The 17,610-nt window shown below is 36.2% G+C and overlaps 1 protein-coding gene across 5 annotated transcripts in view; it reads right to left on the reverse strand.

Annotated features, from left to right (window-relative positions):
- SEC22A (SEC22 homolog A, vesicle trafficking protein) overlaps nt 1–17,610 on the reverse strand; it is a 75,226-nt gene that overhangs the window by 46,940 nt on the left and 10,676 nt on the right. For all 5 annotated transcript variants that reach the window (XM_073804165.1, XM_019923115.3, XM_019923116.3 and 2 more), the window contains exons 3-4: nt 6,891–7,054; nt 5,534–5,728 (exon numbers count right to left, since the gene is read on the reverse strand). In XM_073804165.1, the coding sequence (XP_073660266.1) occupies nt 5,534–5,728; nt 6,891–7,054 (359 nt within the window). The remainder of the gene's footprint in view (nt 1–5,533; nt 5,729–6,890; nt 7,055–17,610) is intronic.

A 17,610-nucleotide genomic window follows, 5' to 3' on the forward strand; every position in this document is an offset into this window, starting at 1 on the left:
AAGTCTTCTATTTCATTGTTTATCTTCTACCCATTTATACCCATTACTGAAAGTTAGGTATTTAAGTCTTCAACTATTACTGCTTAATTGCCCATTGTGCTCTTACTTCTGACAGGTTTTACTTTCTGTATTTTGGGGCTCTGTTGATAAATGCATATATATTTATAATTGTTATACCTTAATATATTGATTCTTTTATCATTATAAAATGTCCACTGTCTCTAGCAGGAATTTTTGTCTTAAAGTCCATTTTGTCTGATATCAAAATAGCCACTCAGGCTCTCTTTTGGTTGCTGTTTGCATTATATAACTTTTTTCTTCCTTTTACTTTCAATCTATCTGTATCTTTGTTTTTTCTTAATCCACTTTAAAAATCTCTAACTTTTGACTAGAATGTTTCATCCATTCACATTTTTAAAATCCATTCACATATGATGTGATTTTTGAGACAGTAGATTTATATCTGCCATTCTTATTTTGATATCTCTCATGCCTTTTTGCTCTATTCCTCCTTTACTGCTACAATTGCAATAAGTGAATATTTCATACTGAAGTATTTTTCTTTAATGATTTTTCACTATTTTTTGAGTTATTTGCTTAGTGGCTGCTCTAGGATTTACCATCTATCGATACACCTTAATTTATCAGAAACAGATTCAGATTTATACTAACTTAACTCAAGTGAGCTATAGACACATTACTCTTATATAGCTCTATTTCCTTTCTCCCATATTTGTGGCATTGCTGAATATATGTGTGATACATATATATATTACATTTATAAATATTATAAACCCTAAAATACATTGTTATAATTATTACTTTACATAATTTTATGTCTTTTAAAGAAACTAAGAGAAAAAAGGACAATTATATTTTTGTAGGTTTTGTTAATATGAATTCTTATCATTTCTGGCTTTCTTCATTTGTTCCTGTGGAATCAAATTACTGTATGGAGTCATTTCTTTAACCCAATGCAGCTTTGCTACCATCCACCTCCCTTGTACTGTTGTTAGAAAATGTATTATATTTCTATATGTCACAGGCACCAAAATACAGTATATACATTGCTATTTTAATTTTCATTGGAATATAGTTGCTTTACAACGTTGTGTTAGTTTCTTGCTGTACAGAAAAGTGAATCAGTCATATGTATACATATAACCACTCTTTTTTAAGACTTCCTTCCCATTTAGGTCACCACAGAGCATTCAGTAGAGTTCCCTATGCTAAACAGTAGGTTCTCATTAGTTATCTATTTTATACATAGTAGTGTATATATGTCAGTCCCAATCTCCCAATTCATCCCACCCCCCTTCCCCCCTTGGTAACCATAAGTTTGTTCTCTACATCTGTGACTCTATTTCTGTTTTGCAAATAAGTTCGTTGCTACCATTTTTCTACATTCCACACATAAGCGATATTATATGATATTTGTTTTTCTCTTTCAGACTTACTTCACTCTGTATGACAATCTCTAGATCCATCCATGTCTCTGCAAATGGCATTATTTTGTTCCTTTTTGTGGCCGAATAATATTCCACTGTATATATGTACCACATCTTCTTTATCCATTCCTCTGTCAATGGACATTTAGGCTGCTTCCATGTCCTGGCTATTGTAAACAGCGCTGCAATGAACATCGGGGTGCATGCATCCTTTCAAATTATGGTTTTCTCTGGATATATGCCCAGAAGTGGGATTGCTGGGTCATATGATAGCCCTACTTTTAGTTTTTTAAGGAACCTCCATACTGTTCTCCATAGTGGCTGTACCAATTTACAATCCCACCAACAGTGTAGGAGGGTTCCCTTTTCTCCACACCCTTTCCAGCATTTATTGTTCGCAGAATTTTTGATGATGGCCATTCTGACTGGTGCGAGACGATACCTCATTGTACTTTTGATTTGCATTTCTCTAATAATTAATGATGTTGAGCATCTTTTTGTTTGTTGACCATCTGTATGTCTTCTTTGGAGAAATGTCTATTTAGATATTCTGCCCATTTTTTGATTGGTTGGGTTGGTTTCTTTTATAATGAGGTGCATGAGCTGTTTGTATATTTTGGAGATTAATCTCTTGTCACTTGCTTTGTTTGCAAATATTTTCTCCCATTCTGAGGGTTGTCTTTTCGTCTTGTTTATGGTTTCCTTTGCTGTGCAAAAGCTTTAATTAGGTCTCATTTGTTTATTTTTGTTTTTATTTTCATTACTCTAGGTGGTAGATCAAAAAAGATCTTGCTATGACTTATGTCAGAGAGCGTTCTGCTTATATTTTCCTCTAAGAGTTTTTTATAGTATCTGGCCTTACATTTAGGTCTTTAATCCCTTTTGAGTTTATTTTTGTGTATGGTGTTAGGGAGTGTTCTAATTTCATTCTTTTACATTGTAGTTTTCCAGTTTTCCCAGCACCAATTACTGAAGAGGCTGTCTTTTCTCCATTGTATATTCTTGCCTCCTATGTCATAGATTTGGTGGCCATAGATGCATAGGTTTATCCCTGAACTTTCTATCCTGGTCCATTGATCTATATTTGTTTTTGTGCCAGTACCATACTGTTTTGATTACTATAGCTTTGTAGTATAGTGTGAAGTCAGGGAGCCTGATTCCTCCAGCTCTGTTCTTCTTTCTCACGATTGCTTTAGCTATTCAGGGTCTTTTGTGCTTCCATACAAATTGTAAAATTTTTTGTTCTAATTCTGTGAAAAATGCAATTGGTAATTTGATAGAAATTGCATTGAATCTGTAGATTGCTGTGGGTAGTACAGTCATGTTCACAATATCGATTCTTCCAATCCAAGAACATGGTATATCTCTCCATCTGTTTGTGTCATCTTTGATTTCTTTCATCAGTATCTTATAGCTTTCTGAGTACAAGTCTTTTGCCTCCTTAGGTATTTGCCTCCTTAGGTATTCCTAGGTATTTTATTCTTTTCAATGTGATGGTAAATGGGACTGTTTCCTTAATCTCTTTTGATCTTTCATTGTTAGTGTATAGGAATGCAAGAGATTTCTGTTTATTAATTTTGTATCCTGCAACCAAATTCATTGATGAGCTCTAGCAGTTTTCTATTAGCATTATTAGGATTTTCTATGTATAGTATCATGTCATCTGCAAACAGTGACAGTTTTACTTCTTCTTTTCTGATTTTGATTCCTTTTATCTTCTTCTTCTCTGATAGCCATGGCCAGGGCTTCCAAAACTATGTTGAATAAAAGTGGTGAGTGGATATCCTTGTCTTGTTCCTGATCTTAGAGGAAATGCTTTCAGCTTTTCACCACTGAGTATGATGTTAGCTGTAGGTCTGTTGAATGTGGCCTTTATTATGTTGAGGTAGGTTCCTTCTAAGCCCACTTTCTGGAGAGTTTTTATCATAAGTGAGTGTTGAACTTTGTCCAAAGCTTTTTCTGAATCTATTGAGATGATATATATACACTGTTTTATATGATTGCTTTTTAAATCACTTAGCAGAAGGAAGAAAATGCATTCTTCCTGTCTTTTATAATTACCTTTACCATTGCTCTTTTTTTTTTTTTTTGGTATGGATTCAAATTATTGTTTAGGTCTGGCTTTCAAATATGAAGAACTACTGTCAGTATTTTTTTAAGGTGAGTCTGCCAGCAACAAATTCTCTCATCTTCTGCTTATCTGCAAATATCTTTATTTTACCTTCATTTTTGAAAGATAGCTTTGCTGAATACAAGATTCTTGGTTGAGGTTTTTTTTCTTCCTTTGAATATTTTGAACATGTTATCCCACCGCCTTCTTGTCTCCATTGTTTCTGTTGAGAAGCCAGTTGTTAATTTTGTTGTGGTAAACCTTGTAAATGACAAGCTGTTTTTCTCTTGCTGCTTTAAAGATTTTCTCCTTGCCTTTGTCTTTCAGAATTTTTAGTATGATTCATCTATTTGTGGATCTCTTGCATGTATCCTATTTGGAATTCTTTGAGCTTCCTGGAATAGATTAACATTTTTTGAGTAAATGGAAACTTTTCAGCCATTATTTCTTCAAATACTTTTTCTGCTCCCCTCTCTTCTTCTTTCCTTCTGGTTCTCCCATCATGCATATGTTAGTGTGTTTAATAGTGCCCCATATTTTTCTGAAGTTCTATTCATTTTTCTTCACCTTTCTCTCTGCTCTTTGACTTGGATAATCTCTCTCAATCTATCTTCAAGTTTACTAACTCTTTCTTCTGCTGGTTCAAATCTACTGTTGAGCCCAACTAGTTAATTTTTTATTTCAGTTGTACTTTTCAATTCCAGAATTTCAATTTCAATTACAGAATCTGGTTCTTTTCCTTTATAATTTCTATCTTTTATTAATACTGCCTATTTAATGTGACATCACCATCATACCTTCCTTACTTCTTTAATCATGGTTTTCTTTACTTCTTTGAAGAAAATTATAATGGCTTTGAACTTTGAACTCTTTGTCTGTTAAATCTGACATCAGATCACTCTCTCAGGCAGTTTCTATTGCCTGCCTTCCCCACCATACCCCATCCCCAGTGTATGAATTATACTTTCCTTTTCTTCTGCGTGTCTTGTAATTTTTTTTTAATTGAAAACTGGACATTTTAGATAACATATTTTAACAACTCTAAGTACTGATCCACCTCCTCTCCCCCAGGGTTTGTTACTGCTATTTGCTTGTTTACTTGTTTCCTGACTAACTGGATCATTTTAGTGAAATCTGCTTCCCCTTTTCTCCCATAATTTGTATTAATCAAACCAAATATGAAGTGTTCTGTTCAGCCTTAAATGCCACTTTTAAAGAATACCAACAAACAAAAGCATATAAAGAGGAATCTTCCAGGATGAGGAGGGTTTCAAATTACCAAAGGCTAAGGAAACTGGGGATATTTTATATGAAGTCAATCAGACTAAAAGGATAGAAAGGACACAGAGTTGCTGACCTCAAAGTTCTGGTACAGCTGAAGTCAGGGAGGGATAAGTCACAGAACTTAGACAAGTGTTAGCATTATAGGGAACAGATTTTAGCTCAAAATACACGAAAGAATTTTTAAAATAAGCAATTCAACAACGGCATATGCTACCTTATAAAATAACAAGGGTTTCCACTTTTAAGCAGAAGTTTTCAACATGTCCCAACTGTTGAGAACTGTTTTCCTTGTTTGGGAGGGGATGTCTGAGTAGATGATCACATGTGCTGTGACAGTCAAGAACCCTAACCTTGAATGTAGTCATTTTTACATAATGCAAAGCACTTTACATGCCTATAGGTATATATTACAAACAAATTACTCTTTTCTAGAAGAATGTGTACCAAGAAATCTTCTTCAATGTCTCCCTAGCAAAGAGTTCCTTTGAGATTGCTGTTGAAAAGCCATTGAGATTGCTGATTAGTCACATATCTGAGAGATGACTATATAAAACACTGGGAGAAATGATTACTTTGAACTTCTACATTCTCTCATGTACTTAAAGTTTTAGACTAAATTAATTCATTTTTAAGAGTTCCTCGGTTCTTAGAAAATATTTTTTAAATGAAGTAATTGAGATCCAGAACTCACCAGAAGAAATCTTACCAGCACCTTTATAGTCAACAGAAAATGCAGATGTGACTCCATTGGCTGACCCCAGTTCACCCATGGAAATTTGATAAGGGGGCCTCAGCTTGATTTCCATCTGCATGTCAGACAGATTTATCTTTGTTGAAAGAGACCTGGGATTATTATATCGCTGCTTGGTCCTCTGAATGAAGTTATCTATGTAAAATAAAAAATAAATTTCCTTGCAGTCATTTGTTAATTAAATCATTTGAAAGTGTGATGTTTATGGACAGTAAAGTTTGCGATAAACGGTTTAATTTGCTATCCCAAACTGTTCAATCTGTCATGAATGTCCTAATATTATTTGTGTTTATGGTTAATATATCATGGCATCATCAGTTTTTCTCACTAGAAATTATATACTCTAGAAATTAATAATTATAAATATACTAAGGATTTAATATTACATGACTGTGAGAATATTTCTACTATTATATCCACTTCAAGGAACTACTCTGAGCTTCTACAAGAAAACCAAAAACAGCTCCCTTTAAACTTAAACCAAAGTCTTCATTTTTATAGGGATTCAGATCTCATAAAATATTAAGTCTGTCAGTATTTACCAGTTGTAATTACATTAAAACATACACTGTAAATTGCATGTTCATATAAATCTGTTTTCTTATTTATTGCTTACACCATTAGGACAGATGTTTTAAAGAAAAAATTTAATGAAAACAATAAAAGACATTTCCTAAATTTCTTCCGATTTTATTTTCACTATTTACACCTTGAATTTACTTTTTTTCCCTCTTCTACATCAGGAGTCAAGCAAACTAATGTCTATAGGCCAAATCTAGCCTGCTGATTTTTTTGTGTGTGAATAAAATGTTATTAGAATATAACTATACTCATTCATTTATGTATTGCCTATGGCTGTTTTCAAGCTATAATAGCAAGGGCTGAGTAGCTGTGACAGTGACCAAATGATCCTTAAAGCCTAAAATTGTACTATCTGGTCCTTTCCAACAAATGTTTGCCAACCTCTGTTCTACATTAAGCAGCCTAAAAATACTATCACATAAAGACAAAACTCTGAACCTCTAGCTTATAAATTTCTCACTGAAAAATTAACCTCTGGAATTAATTCTTTGAACCAATAATCAGGATCCTCTACACAGCTGAAACAGAATTTTTTTAAGAGGCACCTAAATGAAGAGGTTGCCATAATTTATAGACCATTTGTCAAATTATTCTGTCAAAAGCAAGCTAGCAGACTTTTCTGAGTTTTCCCTCTGCCCCTCAGTATTAGATGAAAAATCATTTACGACTGAATGGAGACAGGATAATGAAAAAGAAAAGAAAATCAGGCCCTTACCAAATTCAATGAAACAGTATGGTCTGACAGCAGTATTTGTCTTCATCATGTTATAAGTAGTAATGAACTCCTTCTGAAGCTCATCCAGGAAAGAGAAGGCCAGAACATTTGGGTAATTTTCAGTGCACAACATCATGTAGCTCACTCCCATAGAGCTAATAAAACTACAGTGTAAAAAACATTGGATTTAAAATTTCAAATTAAATCAAGGTAATTCGTTACTTCAGAAGACTGGCTCTATACACCATAAACTGCTGCTACAGAGGCAATGACAATATTAACATTTATTACATATTTCAGCAAAAAAAAATTAAAGGAACCAAAATATGATACTAGTTTCAGGTGTAATTTAAAAACAGTAGACAACAAAGTGGAATGTATTCACTTTGCTGTATAGCAGAAACTAACACAACATTGTAAATCAACTATATTCCAATAAAAATTAATTTAAAAAAAGTGAAATGTATCTAGAGAGGGACACATATTATGATTCTAACACTTCAGTTACTTATCACTTGGGGTAGAAATCAGGAAAGACTATTCAAACAGATAAGGGTAACAGCTTAACATTTCAACCCTTCAACTTAGTGGAACTTAACACTGTTTGAATCAAGAACTTTTTAGAGGTTCTGATGAAAGTTTTGGACACTCTCCCCAGAAACAACCCAGAACCTGGCACACAATTTCAAGGTCAGGTGATTACTGACCTCCTAAAGTCATCCACTGACCCCAGCATCAAATCCTCTACTCACATAATAATGAATTATGAATCATTAGGGGGAAAGAAGAGAATTTATGAGTTCATAACAACAAACAAAAGGGAAGAAAGGAAGACTAGTTCACAGCAGAATGCCGAGTGATACCTGGTAAATGTGGAGATAGTGTTAGAACTGGAAAAAGCAGCATTTTGCAACCCACAGAGCAAAAACTGGATCAAGCAAGTAAAATCAATGGATGCTAAATCTAGGTGGATATTTTGGTGAGGAACAGGAGATTCTGCATGGCTTTAAAATGTCTTCCCATGGATTGTTTATTGGCTGCAAGGGAATTCTACTCTATTTATTATACAGTAGAAACTAGACAATACCTTGACCAAGTACTCTAAAATCACTAATGAGGGGAAGATGGGCTTCCTGTGCCTCAGTAAGACATGTCAGCTATGTAGTATTCTGGCTAAGAATGCATAACCTGAATCTAATCATGAAGGAACATCAGAATAATCAACATTCTATTTCTTTAAAGAGGGATGGGGGTGCTGTATTCTTTAAAAACCTCAGTGTTGTAAACAAAGAAATAAAGGCTTTGGAAATGTTTCTGATCACAGGAGGCTAAAGAGACACAACTAAATGTAATACCTAACCCTAGTCTGGATCCTGTGCCAGAGAGGGGGAAAAATGCTGTAAAGGATATTCCTGGGTCAACTGACAAAAACGGAAAACAGGCGGTACAGTAGTTTAGGTGAAAGTATGGTATCAATATTAAATTTAATAGACCTGATAACTGTACTATAGTCAAGCAAGAGAATACCCCTAATCTTAGAAAATACACTTTGAAGTAGTTAGGAATAAAGAGGCATGGTATTTGTAAGTTTCTCTCAAATGGTTCAGACAAAAATAAATCAGACAGATAGATAGGTAGACAGATAAAACAATAAAGCAAATAGGGTAAAATGTTAACAAGAGGTGAGTCTGGGAACAAGTATTATTTGTAATTTTCTTATTCGTACTACTTTTCTGAAAGTTTGAAAGTATTTCTAAATAACAAGTTAAAAATTAAAAACAAAAATGTTTAAATTAACCATCTTCTATTGAAAAAAAAACTTTCTAAAGTAAAGTATACACTCCCCTGTAACAAGCAGAGTATGGGACAAAAATTAACCCTTTTAAATGAGTCACTTAAACATTCTTTCATGGTACTATCAACATAGCTCTGGTCTAGATCAAGTGGAGCAAACAGAGCATACAGGCTGTAACTCCCACTCCCATGCCAGACACTGCTAATCTATCAAAGCAATTTTTACTGCCAAACCCTGATCCATGTTGGAGTCCCCCTCTCCCCTCTTTTCTCTAATACCGTAGTAGCAGAATTTATTTACTATTTTTAATTTAACTTTTAAAATAAATATATTCATGACTCAAATTTTAAAAGAATGAAAAATGAAAGGAAATACTATACTTGAAGTCTTACTCCCACCTCTGCTCAGATAGCCAGTTCTCTGTCCCTCTAGCAACTCATGTTATTAATTTCGTATGTATCCTTCCGGTGAGAGTTTATGCATATGCAAGCAAATGTACATATATCTTTCTTTCTTAAAAGACCATCCAAGGCAGCCAAATGATGTGGGGTTCGCACCTATTAATTGTCTATTATTAACAGTGTGGGATATACTACTAGTGAAATTGTGCTGATCTTATGCTTCTGGAATAACCTGGAATTCCTTTCTGAAGTTCCACTTAACACATAGTCATTTCATGCAACGTTTTTCAAACTGCAAGTTGTGACCCACTAGCGGATCATAAAATTAGTTCAGTGAATTACACACAGCGTTTTCTTAAAAATGGAAATAGAATACAACAGAAAATACCAGAATGTTTATTGTTTCATAAAACTTTTGTTTATCCTATTTGTATGTTACGTAATGGTCACAAAGTAAAATGCATCTCTTCTTATGGGTCACAGTCAAAAAAGTTTAGTCATAACATACTGTATTTTCCTACAAAATTGACAACTAAATCAAAAATCAAAGTATGATTTTCCCAAGTACTTTTCCCTTTCCAAAATAATCTTCCCTGCCGTTATCAAAATTCTTTGACATGTCATTAGCATTCAAATATATCTTACAATAACTTGAATTGGGATAAAACACAATTGGTGATTGGCTTCTACACACTTGGAACTTCCAAGTGGCTAGATAGGAGTTATTTCACTATCCTTCAATAAGACGACTGAAGCTTTTAGACTCTATTTCTTGTTCTATAACAGGGTTTTACTATACTTCCATATTAATAAGTAAACCACAGACACCTACGTGAGTTTATCCCAAATGGTTTTTCTTGCTTGAGCTCAATCTAACTGGAGAATTTTTTGTGAAATTAAAAAAAAAAATAACCTATGTTTTTAAGATTGTATGTTAACGTTTTCAGAGTCTTTATTCCAAAGTCTTTATTTTCTATAAATGCATGATATTCTCTGAAAACGCTATATTCTATAATATTATGACTTTTCATAGTGAATTTACCTTTACAATGCTGTCTTTATTTGAAATGCAAAGCCAGTTTTCCAAAAGTACATACAGCTCTGTTGATTTACCTTTGTTATCAAAAGTTCTGCTTTTTCATATCACTGGTACAAACTGAAAGACTCCTACCATCGCACTGAGGACTACTCACATGAAATAGTCTAACGTCACTAGAGGCATGCCAGTTTGTGCAGCCTTTAGCCCGTCCATCAGGTTCATTTAGCTCACTTGTTATAGACAATCGGTTGGCTGTTATCCTTCTGCCTTGATGAGGAGGAAGAAAAGTAGTAGCAGTAGCAGCTACGGTTTACTGACCACTTAGTGTGAACTAGGCCCTTTGCTAAATATATTACATATTTTATTTAATTTCATTCTTACTTTATTGTAAACAAAGCACCTGTTATTTTTCTTCATGTAACTAACCCAGCTCGTACTTATATATTTGTATGTTTGTTGTAATGTCTCTCACTAATATCTATGCTCCATGAGAGCAGGGATGATTTTTTTATGGTTCACCACTGTATTCTTAGCATCTAGAATATTATGTCTAGTACACAATAAGTGCTCAGTAAATTAGTAAATAAATGAGTGCATAGATGGCATCATTATACCTAATTCGTTTAGTATATTGTGCACAGATAATTGCACAGCTCAGTGGTATCTACACAAAGAAGAAGGTCAATAAATATTTGACAAATGACAGAAGGGAGCAGAACTTCACCTGCTCTTCCAGGTCAGTGTTACCAGAAGGCTTCAGTTCAGATCACTGAGTCTTCAACATCCCCCTGCTTAAAACACAGGGCTGTTCTCAGGGACCATGCAGAATCACTCACCACTGCAGTGAGTACCTCCAGATGGTTATAAAGGTCTAACAAGTATGTCTGCTTTCCTTTTATCACTGTCATTAACTAATCTCACAACAACACAAAGTCTTCTTTTCTCCACCTTGAGCACAATTCTTAAATTGCCATTGTTTTCTTCCTACTTTTCTCTAATTTCCTTTTTCTTTTTTATTTCCTTCCACTTCTGTCCTTTGGGACCAATGGGATTTGATCTCTATAGCTACTGCCTTTCTTCTGGCCAAGGAATTTATCCAACCTCATTACATCTTTGGTTCCTCTCCACAACACACACACTAGGAACTTCTTTGGGGCCTTCCAAGATCAAGTGTGTCTTGAACAGGTAAGGCTGGTGGAAGTTCAAACTCTAGGTAGAAGGATTTACCCCTTTCAATCACTTTGTTTAAAAGCTAATTTTATCATGTATCCAAGCAGGCCATACCTCAAGCGATTCCTAAAGTCCAACAAAACGAATAAGTGGTTTTAGACACTAACTTTTCCTGGTATCTAATTTTATTTATGAAATGTCAAAAAAATTTTAGGGCTTCCCTGGTGGTGCAGTGGTTGGGAATCTGCCTGCCAATGAGGGGGACACGGGTTCGAGCCCTGGTCTGGGAGGATCCCACATGCCGCGGAGCAACGAAGCCCGTGTGCCACAACTACTGAAGCCCGCGTGCCTACAGCCCACAAGCCGCAGCTGGAGAGGGCCCGCGCGCAGCAACGGGGACACAATGCAGCCAAAAATAAATAAATTAAATAAATAATAAATTAAAAAAAAAAATTTTAGACATCACCAATTAAACACCGACATTATTAGGACTTGCTGTACCAAACTAAATAATAAGTGAAAACGATGATTTTCCCCACAGCAAATAATAGAGCACCTAGCATATGTCCAGCATTCTACTCTATAGGCTTTGATGTCAAAGACCAAGTCCCTGCCCGCCAGGCGCCTGCAATTAGGTACTGGGAATACACTTAAAACAATATACAAAACAAGATTAAAGAAACAACACTGAACTTTTTAGCATGCCAAATGACAAAGTATATAGCAAACTATTATAAATTGAAACAGCAATAGTATTTGTATTACATATAGTTTTCATACTGCTATTGTATCATTGCACACAGGAAATCTGCTTATCCTTTGTAGTCATATTTACCCAGTAAATAGCTTCCCTGGGTGAAGAAAAGTTCTCCAGTAGGACATGAAATCTCTAATCTACTCTTAAAATTGCTAAGCATAAGAAAAATTTTATTTTCAAAAGAGAACCTTCCATACTGAACTCCATTCCCTAAAATAAAGCGTTTACACTTTTAAATATAAAAAAGGGTTTGATGTTATGAAAGTAAGTATACCTTATGAATTTATCACCAAATACATCTGATGAGAAACAAGGTGAAAACAAGACTTCATCATCAGTAGGACAGTAAGGTGATAAGAACCAGAAAGAGAACTCAGTAACACTGTCTGCCATGAGCAGCATTCTACCAGGAACTTCGTATTTTCTCACTTATTCCTCTCTTAGGTAGCCAACCTTCAATTATCCTCCAATGGTGAAGAGCTAAATACATTATCCCATAAATAAAAGACCCATTTTAGTCACTAATTTAAACCTCATTAAATAAGAAAATATGTATTAATATGTAATATGCCAGGTGATAGCAACTTATAACAGTAAGCTAAAGGAGAATCAGATGATTTTAAGCAGCCAAAGGTGATTACACCATCAAAACCTTGGATACAAAATTTGCCTTTGACATCCTTTTCTTTTTCTGCAGAGTTAATCTCCTGATTCACCCTTTCCCACTAACCCTAGTACCTTCACACCTTCACACACCAGAGAATAAAGATCCTGACTTTTTTCAGATAACCAATCGTAGACAGTCCCTCATTTGCCTGTTAGTTGTATTCCAGAAGTTTACTGCACATACAGAAACTGTACTGTAAGAGTAATTAGATTCCTAGACCAGTTCATAAGAGCCTATTTAACATATGTGGTGCTGAAAAGCTGTGGATTTTACCATAATTTTAAACGGTAGAAAAGTGATATGATGCTAATAATGAGACAAAACACAGGTTACATTCTCCCCCCAAGTGGTCTGGTAGCTACTGGTGGGTTGCATTCCCCTGTCACACCCCCTCCCCACCAAACACCTTGTCTTCAATGAGACAATGCTATCTCATCAATTTTAGACTTCACATATACTCTGTTCCTCATCATTACTCAACCAAAAAGGGTGGGGGGGAGTAGTTTCACTTAATTCTCTTCCCTGGTTAATTTCGCTATCCATAAAGTGAAAAGGATTAGGAGAATTAGGAATGCACCCTGTCAAGAAAGAGGTTAAGGGTAAAAGGAGGTAACTCCATCTTTTACCAGAGAATAATGTGATTGCTGAAGCAAAAAGACTGTATGGGGCTTCCCCGCTGGCACAGTGGTTAAGAATCCGCCTGCCAATACAGGGGACGTGGGTTGGAGCCCTGGTCTGGGAAGATCCCACATGCTGCAGAGCAACTAAGCCCGTGAGCCACACTACTGAGCCTGCGCTCTAGAGCCCATCAGCCACAACTACTGAGCCTGCATGCCACAACTACTGAAGCCCACATGCCTAGAGCCCGTGCTCTGCAACAAGAAAAGCCACCGCAATGAGAAGCCCACGCACCGCAACGGAGAGTAGCCCCCGCTCGGCGCAACTAGAGAAAGCCTGCACACAGCAACGAAGACCCAACGCAGCCATAAATAAATAAATATATTTATTAAAAAAAAAAAAAGACTGCATGTCAGATATACCATTTATTAGCTTTGTGACTTTGAACAAGTTTCTTTACATCCCTAAGTCTCAGTTCCCTCTTCTGAAAATAGGGTTGGTAGTACTATAATGGCTATCTGCCCAGCGTCCCTTCTCCTCTTCCCTTTGGAGAACTATTTCCAGCCCCACCACCTACTCTATACGGCTTTGATAAAGCTGCCCATCAAACGGGTGGGCATGTAATCCAGGCCAGGCCAACTAAGAGTACCTTAGCCCGCCAATCACAATGTTAGTCCAGAGATGGGCCATCACACAGCAAGGCCAATTGAAGTCCTTTTCTTGAAACATGGAGGCAGTGGGGTTGCCAGCTGGAGTGAAGTAAGCCTGGAGCTACCTGTGCAGTGTTTTCCAATATGTGCAGAATATCTGTCTGCAAAAGGAAAGACTGGAGAAATGAGACAAAGATTCCTGATAACATCTGATTCCCTGGCTCCAGCCAACTAGGTAACTGGCTTATCCTTCACAATACCCTTTTTTTGCTTAAGCTCGTGTGAGTTGTGTTTTTGCCCTTGGCAATGGGGAAAAGTTCTATTTAAAAGCCATTCACAGAGCTGTTGCAAAATTTAATGAAAAGTAACTAAATTGCCTGGCAATTGCAGGTACTTAATAACTGGGTCCTTGTTGAAGCTGTTACTCCCGTAATCAGAAAATACCACCAAAGAGTGAAAGGAAAGCCAGAAACAAAAACCAAAAGGCAGGTAAGTCTAAAACAGCATTCCTGGCTGCAGGTAGCAGTCTGAAGACAAATATGAAGAAAGCAACTCCTCAGGTAAGGAGAGAACCTATGAAGTTCACGGCCATTATCAGACTTCAAATGAATTTACTGTGAAAGAACTAAGGAATTTCACTTCTTGCACTAAAACTCTCAACAGAGTATGACTGACCTCCCAAAGTGTTTGTCTTTTCATAAGATCAGTGTCTCAACGTTTATCAAAATGTACAACTATGATTTTTAAGCACCTAAAACCAATCTCAAAGTTTTAAGGTCTCATAAGACACAACTTAATTTTCATATGGTTCATAATTATTGCTTCAGTCACTGTTGTTTCCTAAGCAGTAACATAAGTTTATCTATTAAACATTTATTACAATTTAAGTATCCTTCAACTAATAAAACAGATGAATTCCTTAAAATTTTATACAAAGAATTATAATATCACTATGTAATGTGAAAAGAAATCACAAACCTGGATTACCCACCCACCCCCAATCAATGAGTCAAGTTGAAGAATATTGGAGGAAATGAAGACTTAACTTTAACTCCATTGCACTCAGAATCCTGCCATACCCCACAAACAACCATCCCTCATGTAACAGCTACTATGATATATGCAAGGCATTGTGCCAGCACAAGCCAGGCTCCACAGAATGTGCTCCATTAGCTGAACTGAATTATTCAGCTACTACAATCTGATGAAATTCATCTTTTTCCCAATACATAGGGGTAGAAAATCAAAGGAATTTTCACAATTTTAAATGTTACCTATTTCTTTTCCTTAAAACTTTGGACTTCCTTTACCTATTCAACTAGAATCTAATGTGAGGTACCATCTGATTTAGCACATAATTAGACACTTAGCTTTGCTTCTCAGAGGTATTCTGCAAAGAGCACTTAAATTTCTGTAAAAATTTGAAAACCACAATGCTAAGAGATGAGGAATCAAAAATAATATAAGCCAGGGCACATCAACTATCTCAATGAGTTACAACCTAGTTGTAGAGAGTGGATATAGAAATTTTTAAAAATATTATTAAGAAAAAAATGATGAAAAAGTCAGTCAACAAGTTCTACAGGCAATCTGTGAAGGGAGTAAGATCACTAAAGAAATCATTGGGTTGGCCAAAGGTCGATTCGGTTTTTTCCATAAGATGGCTCTAGTAGCACTTAGTTGTCTTTAACTTCATTCGAAACAATTTTGTTAGGTTGTATGTGACAGCTGTCATATCAGCGTACATTTAAAAAAAGACTTATCAAAGTTGGTGATTTTTTTTTTTTTTTTTTTGCGATATGCAGGCCTTTCACCGTTGTGGCCTCTCCCGTTGCAGAGCACAGGCTCCAGATGCGCAGGCCCAGCGGCCATGGCTCACGGGCCCAGCCGCTCCGTGGCATGTGGGATCTTCCCAGACCGGGGCATGAACCCGTGTCCCCTGCATCGGCAGGCAGACTCTCAACCACTGCGCCAAACAGGGAAGCCCAAAGTTGGTGAATTTTTGTGTACCCATTTTAATATTGAAGATGGAAGATAAAAAAGCAACATTTTCAGCATATTTTGCTTTATTATTTCAAGAAGGGTAATAACGCAACCGAAATGCAAAAGAAGATTTGTGCAATGTATGGAAAAGGTGCTATGACCGATCAAACACATCAAAAGTAGTTTGTGAAGTTTTGTGCTGGAGACTTCTCACTGGACGATGCTCCACGGTCAGGTAGACCAGTTGAAGTTGATAGCAATCAAATTGACATATTAATTGAGAACAATCAATGTTATACCATGCAGGAGGTAGCCGACAGACTCAAAATATCCAAATCAAGTGCTGAAAACCATTTGCACCAGCTTGGTTATGTTCATCACTTTGATGTTTGGGTTCCACAACAGTTAAGTGAAAAAAACTTTCTTGACTGTATTTCTGCATACAATTCTCTTCTTAAACATAATGAAAACGTTCTGTTTTGAAAACAAATTGTGATGGGTGATGAAAAGTGGATACTGTACAATAATGTGGAATGGAACAGATCATAGGGCAAGCGAAATGAACTGCCACCAACCACACCAAAGGCCAGTCTTCATCCAAAGAAGGTGATGTTGTATATATATGGTGGGATTGGAAGGGAGTCCTCTATCACGAGCTCTTTCTGGAAAACCAAACTAGTAATTCCAACAAGTACTGCTCCCAGTTAGACCAACGGTAAGCAGCACTCCACAAAAAGCGTCCAGAATTAGTCAACAGAAAACGCATAACCTTCCATCAGGATAATGCAAGGCTGCATGTTTCTTTGATGACCAGGCAAAAACTGTTATGGCTTGGCTGGGAAGTTCTGATTCATCCGCCGCAGTCACCAGACGTTGCATCTTCGGATTTCCATTTATTTAGGTCTTTACAAAATTCCCTTAATGGAAAAAATTTCAATTCCCTGGAAGGCTGTAAAAGGCACCTGGAACAGTTCTTTGCTCAAAAAGATAAAAAGTTTTGTGAAGATGGAATTATGAAGTTGCCTGAAAAATGGCAGAAGGTAGTGGAACAAAAGGGTGAATACGTTGTTCAATAAAGTTCTTGGTGAAAATGAGTCTTTTATTTTTACTTAAAAAACTGAAGGCACTTTTTGGCCAACCCAATAAATAGTAGTAATGAGGCAGAAGGTGATTCAAAAGACACAAGCTATAAGCTGGGCTTTGAAAGAAAGAAGCATTTAAAAACACGGCTGAGAAAGCAGACTGGTGCCAGCTTCATGCTGTGCTACAACTACTGCAGATCTGTGAGTTTTATCTGGCAAACTCATGGTGGGTATAAAAAGAGGTGTCCTATGAGAATTTTAAATAAGTCAGGTAACACATAAATTCCCAATTTTATATATTTCAGGCTAAATTTATTGTCATATAGCATAAACACCTCAATAACCTAGAAACCAACTAACAAGCCTTCCAATCAATAATAGAAAATATATGAAATCCAGGTTCTTGTCAGGAACTAGAACTGAAAATTCTGTTATTCAATCCTTTTTTAAAACTTGTCTACAGGGCTTCCCTGGTGGTGCAGTGGTTGAGAGTCCGCCTGCCGATGCAGGGCACACGGGTTCGTGCCCCGGTCCGGGAGGATCCCACATGCCGTGGAG

This window comes from Tursiops truncatus, chromosome 4 (genome assembly GCF_011762595.2).
Source record: "Tursiops truncatus isolate mTurTru1 chromosome 4, mTurTru1.mat.Y, whole genome shotgun sequence".
Taxonomy (NCBI): domain Eukaryota; kingdom Metazoa; phylum Chordata; class Mammalia; order Artiodactyla; family Delphinidae; genus Tursiops; species Tursiops truncatus.